The sequence below is a fragment of the Microcebus murinus genome, chromosome 7 (assembly GCF_040939455.1).
Source record: "Microcebus murinus isolate Inina chromosome 7, M.murinus_Inina_mat1.0, whole genome shotgun sequence".
Lineage (NCBI taxonomy): Eukaryota > Metazoa > Chordata > Mammalia > Primates > Cheirogaleidae > Microcebus > Microcebus murinus.
The window spans coordinates 107,015,670-107,027,003 of record NC_134110.1 but is presented as its reverse complement, the minus strand read 5'-3'; the positions used below and the strand labels follow the sequence as shown (position 1 = coordinate 107,027,003).

The following is an 11,334-nucleotide window of genomic DNA, read 5'->3' as shown; positions in this document are numbered from 1 at the left end:
GAAAATATTCTTAGTATCATTCATATTTCCTCATAATCAATAAGAGGTATCTTCTTTTATTTCTTGTAAATATCCTTATTCAGCAAGAATCAGAGGTTGAAGTTTGGCCACACATCGGTCAGACGTGCTGTCCATAAGTATGTAACGAGGACATTTATCATCGAAGTAACTAACTGTATACTAACTGTAGGTCTTCTGAACACTGTGCACAGTAACAATTTCTTTCTACTGTACCCTCGTGAGCTATGATGGGCTTTTTGAGCAGCTTTGAGATTGAACCCATATATATAGTCAACTTGCAATAATCAACTTTTATTAATATGAAAAGTAGTCATTAAGAAACGGGTTTTCCATAATATAAGTGATCCAGTTAATGAGTATAACACAAATTATCAGGACTCAAGTGAAGATTATAACAAATTAATTGTTGTAGAAAACAATATATTATAATTAACTTCCCAAGTAGACTCACTTTGGTTGTTTTTGTGTTATAGCAAAAATATTTACTAAATTATATTGACTAGATTTTCACATACATGATTACTTTTCTTTAAAGATAAAATGTATTTGGTTCAATAGATGCTATCTGTTGAAATCATAAATGTTTATTTTCAATGCCATAATGCACTCAACTTATATTTATCAGAATAAACTTGGCAAGTAACATGATCTATTTTGTAATACGAATATTTTGCTCTTGAAACTGCATAAGAAAGCTACATACTACTTTTGGCAAAGACTTTATCATTAATATTTTTAAGATTATTATTTCTCAAAATCGCAGCAAGAGTTTTCAAATACAAGTGTTTGCAGGAAAAAAAAAAACAAAAAGCTAAAAGGCAAACTGAAGGCAGTCGCGATGTGCAGAGGACGGGAGGAGGGCTGAGATCTGTGGGAAGAAGCCATTTCTGTATTCCGAAATGCAATGTGTTCCAGAAGGCATGTTTTGCTCCAAATGAGGAACTCATTTTCCAACAGAGACTTCCTTTATATTCTAGCACTGAAATGCTTAGTGCTATCCTTGCCATTCCTGGGGTTTCTGGAGTTGCATCTGGGGTGCAAAGCAGTTTTATCTTCCAGCTGCGGTCACAGTAGCAAAGTGAACGATAAAGACCACGGCTTTTACCCTCGAAATAAAGACTTTCTCTTATATAGGGCAAATTTATCACAAAATGTCATAAACCAGAAGAGAATAAAATGAAAGGAAAAAACCTAGAAAAATATCCTAAAATAGCAAATGTAGTCATTTCTAAACATAATAAGCCATAATTATAGCTTTACCTGCTGTTCTTATTATTCCTATACTGCTTATATAACATAATGTGACATCATGCCAACTACACTGCTGGCTCCACTCTCGCAAAACCTTGGTGATGGTGTCCTCCAGAGTTATTTCCAATGTGCCGTCACCAGTGAGGATGTTCCTAGCATTGCCCATACTCACAAACGTTTATGGAGATAGCTGGTTTATCTTACAGCACTTGTAAACGCTTTGAAAGCTCATCATATGCTACATTCTTGATTTAGAACTTGCATGAGCCTGAATATAAGATTTTCTATAACCTTCACCTAATCCTTGATTTAACCCATACTCATCATTATCTTTATTGAAACTCATGCTACAAAACTGTATCACTAAATAGATTTCTTCTCTTTAGTGCTTCAGGAAAACTCAGCTCATTGATTGCTGTCCATAAGTTTAGGGAGCTGCTTTAAACAATTTAGTATATGCTGACCCCACAGACCTCACATCCAGGGCTCCCATCCCTCCCAAGTCCTGCCAAGGATGTTGGCGTCAGTTGCCTGGTCAATCAGGCACCTCACTTGAGTCTCCTCTGAAAGTCCACTCTCTGGTTCTCGAGCACGAATATTGTGATCTTTGCTTCCTCGTGCCACAGCTGTATAATCCCTGAAGGCAGGTGCCTTCTCGTGGCCCAGAAGTAACTCATCACTGGAAAAAAGTTGAAATGACCATGAGAACACAAACCACGCCTTATTTTTCCTCTGTTGCGTAAATTCCTAGAGCTCCTATGGTAATGTATCCTCCCACCCCCATCACTTACAGAGCATTTTCTGTGGCTCGAAGTCAGAGACTAGATGTGTAAGAAAACAGAACATGAATAATGCTGCTCCTAACATTCGTTTATAAGTACGCTTTCCTTTGAAAAATTCCAGGTCAAATGGTAACCCCATGTTTAGCTTTTTGAGGAACTGCCAGACTTTCCCACAGCGGTGGCGCCAGCTTCCATTCCCACCAGCAATGCCTGTGGTCCCAACTTCTCTGCCCCTCGCCAACACCTGTTACATCCCACTTTTTGATTATAGCAGTCCTAGTGGCTGTGAAGTGGTTTCTCATTTGCATTTCCCTGATGAGTACTGATGTTGAGCAATTTTTCATGTACTTAAGGGCCATTTCTATATTTTCATTAGAGAAATGTCTAGTTAAATCCTTTGACCATTTTTAAATTGGTTTTGTTTTTTTTTTATCATTGAGTTATAAGATTTTTTAATGTATTCTAGATACAAGTTCCTTATCAGTTACATGACTTGCAAATCTTTTCTCCCATTCTGTGGTTTGTCCCTTTACTTTCTAATAGCATCCTGTTAAGTACAAAAGATTTAAATTCTGATGAAGTCCAATTTATTTTTTCTTCCTTATGCTTTTGTCGTCAGACCTATAAATGCCAAACGTCACAGCCAAATCCAAGGTCATGACCATTTACCTTGAAATATAAGAGTTTTAGCTCTTATATTTAGGCCTTTAATCCATTTTGAATTAACTTTTGTTATGGTGTGAAATAAGGATCCAGCTTGATTCTTTTGCCAATACCCTATGTTGGAAAGATCATTTAGTGGTCTTGGCATCCTTGTCAAAAATGAGTTGACTACAGGTTGCCATTTACTATTACTTAATTATAAAGTCCAACTTTTTTCCTTCCATTGGAAAATCTCTGTAACTTTCTATTTGCTTTACATCTCAACAAGAAAAATTTAAAATTAACCTAAAGGCCAACCCAATTTGGATTCTGATCTCAAAAGCCCACACTGTATTTTTCACACCTAGGTGGTGTCCCCATCAGGATCGAATGCCTTAAAAAGGACAAAAGCAAATCTAAACCCTAAATCTTCTCGTGTATGCAGCAAAATTCTGGCAACTGTCTTAAGACGAGGACTCTCGTTCCACAGACTGGCCCTGCTGTTCCAAGTCCTGAGGTTAAGCCTGAGCCCAGCAGACGGCCCGGCTGGTGCAGGCTCCATGCCCAGCCCTGGGCACCAGCCTCTCCTAGCCCGGCTTTCCTGTTTGCACAGCCAGGACAGGCACAAGTACCATGGGCCAAACGGAGAGTGCTCAGCACACATACTGGTGCTTCAAGAATTGGTGGCATATTGGCAGTCCATTTGTTTCTTTCCACAAACAACAACCTTACCAAGTAATGATGGCTGGATTGGCACCTGCTAACTTTCTCTTAGCATAACATATTTTCTGTCGGGGATACCAATTTTTTTCAGTTACATTTATTTCTTGAATCCATGATCCTCCTTTTTTCAGCATTTTTTGTTCTAAATTCTAAAAGAAAAGAACATGATTTTCTCTGTTTATTATAATAGTATAATATACAATTATATAATATAATTAATATAATATACAACAGTATAAAACACAATCATATTCAAACAGATTAAACCAAGTAATGATCTTAAAGTAAACAAATATCCACAGCCAGGAACAGCTCACTAGCTTCCTACACAAACTCTAATGGCAGTCTCCATCACGGCAACCCCAACCTCAAGGGGCCGGGGCGAGGCCTGCAATGTCAGTCCCTGCAAAGGTGGCACCACAAGACAGTCTCTGGGGCTGTGTCATGGGCAGCATTTGAGATCCAAGAAAGCACTGTCTACCTTTATGACAAGGAAGACCTCACATGGAACGATTTTTAAACTACAAGTTGCACTAGAGAGAAATCAGATCTGCCATCACCAACGGGTTCATATTCCCTTTCCCAGTAAGAAATAACTCAAGTGAAGCAACAATTTTCTCCAAATATAGGTTTGTTTGTTTATTTATTTTTAAGAGACAAGGTCTCACTCTGGCACCCAAGCTAGAGGGCAAATGGTCTGTTGTCACTCACTACAAACTCAAATCCCTGGGCTCAGGGGATCCTCCTGCCTCAGCCTTCCAAGAAGCTGGGACGACAGGTGTGCACCACCATGCTCGGATAATTTTTATATTTTTTGTATAGATGGAGTCTTGCTATAATATATTGCCCAGGCTGGCCTCAAGCAATCCTCCTACCTCAGCCTCCCAAAATGCTGGGATCACAGGTGTGAGCCACTGTGCCCAGCCCAAATAAAGGTTTTGTCTCTCCCCTGGTGCTCAAGCCAACAACCCTAAATGTTTATTTTAAGAAATGCTATTCAAAACCCTGTAAATATTTCTTAAACATGATCTGATGCACTTCCATCATATGAAAGGAGACAGTGGATCAGTCCCTGGGACATTATAATGAAAGTGGTAAGTACAAATAAAACACAGCCTACTTTCCAGTCAAAGGAGGGCTCCTTCACAAACACATCCATGGTGTTGGTGAGCAGGCCGGGGTCCGAGCGGAAGGCCTTCAGCGCGTGCACCATGACGCTGCACAGAAGACCCGTCTCCCTCATTGGTGACATCAAATTGATGAACTGGCGAGTCAGGCGAAAAGGCATCAACTCAGGGACCGGCAGCTAAACAAAAGGGAAAAACCATGGAAAAAGTAGAAATCTCAAAGTAACAGGCATAAACGCAACGTCCTCTCATAGCGACCATTCATGTTTACTAAGAGTACAAACTCTACTTTTCTTGAAATCAGCTACACAGATGTGAGTTCCTGTGTTGAAGAGTGATTAGCCACCTCAGCTTGCATCCTGCTCTCCATGCAAAACCCACGGGTGCAGGCCCTCAGAGCCTGCGGACATTTCGCAGCACAATCCAAAACGCCCAGAGGTTCATGTCAGAGAAAAGATTTGTATCACATTTTGTGCAAGACGTTTTGATTATGGGGCTTCATAAAATTTCCTTAGAGCCCTTTCTTTTTTTTTTTTTTTTTCTGAGACAGAGTCTCGATTTGTTGCCTGGGCTAGAGTGAGTGCCATAGCATCAGCCTAGCTCACAGCAACCTCAAACTCCCGGGCTCAAGCGATCCTCCTGCCTCAGCCGCCCAAGTAGCTGGGATTACAGACATGCACCACCATGCCCAGCTGATTTTTTGTATATATTGTTAGTTGGCCAATTATTTTCTTTCTATTTATAGTAGAGGTGGGGTCTCGCTCTTGCTCAGGCTGGTTTCAAACTCCTGAACTCGAGCAATCCGCACGCCTCGGCCTCCCAGAGAGCTAGGACTACAGGCGTGAGCCACCACGCCTGGCCTAGAGCCCTTTCATATAGGAACCCATTTTATTCCTGGCTCTGATTATGTAATTTATCACCACCTGTCTAGACAAGGCCACAACGAAGTGGACCTTATACCTCTCTACATGAATGTCAGATTTAACAACCACGACAAAACCAGCCTAACTGCTTCTTTAAAAACTATCTATTTCTAGAGGGCACTATAAGGTCACAAGACAACTGCAGACTACCCAGAACAGTAAGAGTAAGGCAAGCACACCTGAGTAGCCGATCCGAATGCATGTCCAAAGTCGATTCCAATCATGCCACCAGTTTCCATGGACACCATGAAGTTGTTCAGGTGTCTGTCTCCAATGCCCAGGACCCAGTGGCTGACACACATCAGAGCGTGCGAACTGGCAAAGTGGGAGCGGAGCGCCAGGAAGGCTTCGGGGCCCACGCTCATGCTCACAAAGGCCCGCCTGGAAGAAAGACACTGCCTGTGGTCTCTCTCGGGCCACTGCTTGGCTGTGAAGTAGAAGCATACTTACTTTAAGAGATCAGCTGGCACTTTACTTTCTCTTTTTCTAAAAGATGTGACTGTTTCAGTACGATTGGCTCTCCTATGATTTAATAATAGGAAACGTCTCATTAGAACAAATTTCTCATGATTAGAAATTTTAAAACTGTTTATACTGAAGCTCAAATATCAAATAACTAGATTTTGAAGAGCTCTCTGAGGCAAAACTTTCTAAGAATCAAAAGCAACATGCAACCTTCAGAAGAATGAACTAGTTAATGCAAGGGAAAATCAAAACAAAACTTACTTATACATTTGCATGTAAGCTCTAATGCCGCATCCTCCTGACATTTTTGTCAACCAGTCTTTATATTCATACAGTGGTGCTCTGGGAGAACTAACAAGCAGGAAAAAGGAAATTCATATTAGGAAGATATTCAGCATTATATGATTTCAAAGGCAAAGATCCTGAAGAATTCGTTGAAAAATGGTGAAGATGCAGGAAAACTAATATGACTTTTGTTTATATTTAATATTTACACTAAACCCATGTTACTCTGGAGCAAGAATTTCAATATACCAGTATTCATTCTTAATCACTCCTACAGAAACTCAAGCTATTTCCTACACAAAAATTCAAACAAAACAATCAGATACAATAAATTTCCCAATTCACACAGACAGGAGCAAGATGAGCTATTCATTAGCCAGGCACATGACTCGACGCTCTGACCAGAAAGAGCCATCCGGCGCAGGGCAGGCGGGAGGGGCCGGGCCTGTCGCGGCTGCACACAGAAAGCCCCTGCGGTGTTTGTGGAAAACGCATTAAGTCTGCTTTTATCCTTATTTACACCATTGCCACCCCTTTCTTCCTCATTTCATAAAGAGATACCCATAAATCCCACAGTAATTATGAGAGTATTTTCTTAAGTGACAAGGTGCTTAGACTGAACTTGAAAGCTGTTTAATAATGTTCTGTGGGGATAAGGCAGTACCTGGTGGGGGACAATGTGAGATATGTATGTTTAGGTACTTTTGGGGTTTTGCCAAAAACTTTTAACAAATTTTCTCCCAAAAATCTAAAGGTGGAGCAATTTCCCAACACGTGACTTAGCAGTTATGTAAGGTGAATCGTTTCTGAGTTGCTATTAATTTCACAAATAGGCTACTCTGTTGAAATCAAAATTCTCTTCTAGTATAAAATGAGACGAAAATTATTTGCTTTTTTTTTTCTTTTTGATAAGAAGATTCTTAGGTTGTAAAACTATAACATGCTAAATTAAGAAAAAAATAGCAATGATTTTAGTAACAGGGGCTTGGAAGTGCCTTGTTTTAAAAAGGTAGTCCTAAGTTATTAAGTATGAAATGTCCAATTTCCTTAAGTACCAAATTTGACAGTTGGTATTTCTGACATTTCACTTTACATTTCTTGTTTTATTTTTATTGTGAAGGTATATCCTCGGACTTTCAAATGTGTAGTTTGCCTTGTGATTATCTTTCAAAGTTTTTTTAAAGCAATTTTTATGAAACCATGTTATTTTCTAATATGACTTCCATTGTGGACCAACGCATCACAGACAGCTCGAAATATCAATGAAGTCTTTGAGAAGGATGTGGCTAATGAATGCATGCTATGACAATGGTTTGAGAAGTTCCAGTCTAATGATTTTTATCTTGAAAATGAGCCATGTGGGCAACCTAAATCTAAGGTGGATAATGATGAGCTGAAAGCTGTAGTGGAAGTGAATCCATCTCAACCTATTAGCAGCAAGGTTTGATGTTACTATTCCAACAATATTGGACCATTTGAAACAAATGGGCAAGGTGAAGAAGCTGGATAAATGGGTTCTACATGAATTAAATTAGTGTCAGATGAGAAATCATCTCAAAGCTTGCCTTTCTTTGCTGTCATGACATAAAGCTGAACCATTTCTATACTGTATTGTGGTATATAATAAAAAATAGATTCTTTTTGACAATTGCAAGCACTCAACACAATGGCTAGATAAAGGTGAAGTGAAAACCAAATATTCATCAAAAAAAGCTAATGGTGTATGTTTGGTGGTCCAGCAAGCACTAGTATTATCCACTATAGCTTCATTAAAACCTGGTCAATCGATTACAGTGGTGTCTACTGTAACCAACTGGATGAAATGATGAGGATGCTTGTGATTAAGCAGCCAAAATTGGTCAATAAAGACAGGACAATCCTCTTGCAAGACAACACTTGACCACATGTCACACAAAGCACACTGCTCAAACTACAGAAGCTGGACTTGGACTCTCTGTCATCTATCATATTTACCAGCCCTTGCATCAACTGACTACCACTTCTTCCAGGCTTTGGACCCCTTCTTGCAAGGAAAAAAATTCAATTCTTTTTTTATTTTTTTTTTTATTTTCTTTTCCTTTGTGAACATCCAGGGGATCAATTCTTAATAAGCTGGGGTATACGCCTTTTGAGATTCCATCACCACTCACTCTCCAGGGGTAAACAACCTTCAGAATGTCCCCCTGCCCTTAATTTTCTTTACAGAAGCAAAAATCAAATAAAAATACTTCTGATTAAAAAATACATGTTCACTGTAGAAAACTTGAAAAATAGAAGAAAGGATAAGAAAAATAAAAAAGCACCATATCATGACCTAGAATTAATCACTAGTCTCAGCCACACCACATACAGGCTGGGGCATGTAGGATGAATTACTTGACCTCTCTGGGCCTCTGCTTCCTCACATGCACAGAAGCACAAATAGTACCTTGTAGGTTGCTGTGAGAAGTAAATGAGTTCATATACATTAAGAACTGAGAACAGTGCCTAGCACACAGAAAACATTTAATTAAATGTTAGCTGCTAATCTTATTTTTATTTGATTTAGTTCAAGAGTTTTCTCTCTTTTTCAGTTAATATATTTTTATTGTGATAAAGTATCTACAACTGCTGTTTAATACCTTCCACTCCCATTTATTCACCCAGCAAGAGGCAGATTAAAGAGCAGGCAGCAGGGTGGGGCCCAAGCAGCCAGCCCTGCTGGGGGTGGGGTGTCTGGGCAGGAGCCAGTGGCAGGTGGGGGGTGCACTGGAGAAGGAGCAGCCGGCTCCGCGTTACCTCACATAAGCTGCTTTCTCCTCCTGTGACATGCTATTCAAAAGAAGGTCCTTCAAGGTGACAGTATTTTCAATCCATTCAATTAATCCTAACCTGAAAAGGAGAATAAAAAGTTTACAAATAAACCAAAAGCCAAACTGTTCTTTCTTTACCAGAAAAAAAGTTCTGGTGGTATATGTATACCAGGGAGTACTTCTCAGCCATAAAAACAATGGTGACCCACCTCTCGTATTAACCTGGATGGTACTAGAGCCCATTCTTCAAAGTGAAGTATCACAATGATGGGAACACAAGCACATGTACTCACCATCAAATTGGCACTAATCGATCAACACTAACATGCACACATGGAAGTAGCCCTCATACGGTGTTGGGCAGGTGCAGGAGGGAAGAAGGGATGGACAAATCACACCTGAGAGATGTGATGCCCGCTGTCTGGGAGACGGGCACGCTTGCAGTTCTGACTCTGGTGGTGCAAATATTATGAAATAATAAAAGAAAAACGTTCCACAGAATCAGAGCAAAACAGATTTCTTCATGTCTGCTCTCCCCTCACGGCCCCATGGGCTGAGGTGCTTGGAAGCTCTCCTAGTGCTCTGTCTTTGCAGGATCTACAGCCCTGGCTTGTCAAGTGACCTCCAAGCCCATCTCAGGGTCTGGACCCGGCCGCACCTGGAGGTCATGGGCACGACGCGGTACGTCCTTAACTGCATGTCTCTCTGACTGCAGGCAGCATCGCGGGACAGGATGACATTCATGACCTGGAAGAGCTGCTGGAGGCGCTGGTCCTGCCGCAGGTCCTCGCCGCCCTTCACCAGGAAGGGGTACTCCCTCTCATCGTGGCCTCGGATGATAATGCGCTTCGGTTTTCTGATGGAGGCCATTACTTTTACCTTTAAAAATCAAGAAAATATTTCAGGTGCAGTCTGAGACTAGCCCATCCTGTCATCGTCAAGAGAAAAGTAAGGCTGGTTGTGTGTATTCCCCAGAGACCTCTCCCTGAAGACAGAGTCAGCTAACAGAGAACAGGGAACCAGGCCAGCAGGCTCCAGGGCCAGAGAAACATTTCCTTTGCCTGCTCTTGCCAGACTGCTGTGCCCGCAGCAACTGCATACTCCTAGTCACAAACACTTGCTTACAGATGTGGACATCCTTAGCAACAAGCAATAGCCAAAGTGCTAACTTTCTACAATAAGTAAACTCTACACATATTTCATAATGGATATTCACAGCTTACTCTTTGAGTTTATTAGATCCTTAACAATGATTGTTGTTGAAATTCTGAAGATACTGTATTAAGAAATTCAGTAAATTGGCTGTGGGCGGTGGCTCATGCCTGTAACCCTAGCACTCTGGGAGGCCGAGGCGGGAGGATCGCTTGAGCTCAGGAGTTCAAGACCAGCCTGAGCAACAGCAAGACCCCGTATCTACCAAAAATAGAAAAAAAATAGCCAGAAATTAAAAAAAAAAAAGAAAAAAAGAAATTCAGTAAATAATAGAATCAGAAAATTCCATACATTTGAAGTCAACATGGGAAGTTTACCGTCCCTTCTTAGTAAGGATGAACAGATCATTCTCTCTGAAGAATCACACCCTGCATCCTAATAATCCCCATGGCAGTGACAGATCCAAAACCCTCACACCTACCCTCTCATCAAACCCAGCGATGCGAGCGTGGTACTCGGGCAATGGCTTTCCCCTGCCATCATACTGACCTGAAACAAACCACAGAGACTTGCTCACACACATACTGTTAGGCATTTTAAAATATCTGCTGATCTAATTAAGAACTAAGCTAACATGGTAATATTTTTATTTATTTATTTTTTTCAGCATATTATGGGGGTACAAATGTTAAGGTTACGTATATTGCCTTTGCCCCTCCTCCCCCCTTGAGTCAGAACTTCAAGCATGTCCATCCCCCAGTTGGTGCGCATCTCACTCATGTTTGTATATACTTATCCCCTCCCCCCTCCGCCTGACATCCGATAAATGTTATTCCTATGTGTCCACTTAGGTGTTGATCAGTTAATACCAATTTGCTGGCGAGTACATGTGGTGCTTATTTTTCCATTCTTGGGATATTTCACTTAATAGAATGGGTTCTAGCTCTATCCAGGAAAATATAAGAGGTGCTATATCACCATTGTTTCTTATTGTTGAATAGTAGTACTCCATGGTATACATATACCACATTTTATTAATTCACTCATGTATTGATGGGCACTTGGGTTGTTGCCACATCTTTGCAATTGTGAATTGTGCTGCTATAAACATTAGAGTGCAGGTGTCTTTTTCATAGAGTGATTTTTGTTCTTTTGGGTAGATGCCCAGTAA

At 40.6% G+C, this 11,334-nt stretch overlaps 1 protein-coding gene across 4 annotated transcripts in view; it reads right to left on the bottom strand.

The window, feature by feature from the left end:
• Positions 1-296: 296 nt before the first annotated feature.
• PRKDC (protein kinase, DNA-activated, catalytic subunit) overlaps positions 297-11,334 on the bottom strand; it is a 159,173-nt gene continuing 148,135 nt past the window's right edge. For all 4 annotated transcript variants that reach the window (XM_012790025.2, XM_012790027.2, XM_076005322.1 and 1 more), the window contains 9 exons: positions 10,645-10,712; positions 9,670-9,890; positions 8,998-9,090; positions 6,196-6,285; positions 5,920-5,991; positions 5,649-5,850; positions 4,540-4,725; positions 3,429-3,568; positions 297-1,951 (listed from right to left, as the gene is read on the bottom strand). In XM_012790025.2, coding sequence (XP_012645479.2) covers positions 1,747-1,951; positions 3,429-3,568; positions 4,540-4,725; positions 5,649-5,850; positions 5,920-5,991; positions 6,196-6,285; positions 8,998-9,090; positions 9,670-9,890; positions 10,645-10,712 — 1,277 coding nt within the window. In that variant the 3' untranslated portion in view covers positions 297-1,746. The remainder of the gene's footprint in view (positions 1,952-3,428; positions 3,569-4,539; positions 4,726-5,648; positions 5,851-5,919; positions 5,992-6,195; positions 6,286-8,997; positions 9,091-9,669; positions 9,891-10,644; positions 10,713-11,334) is intronic.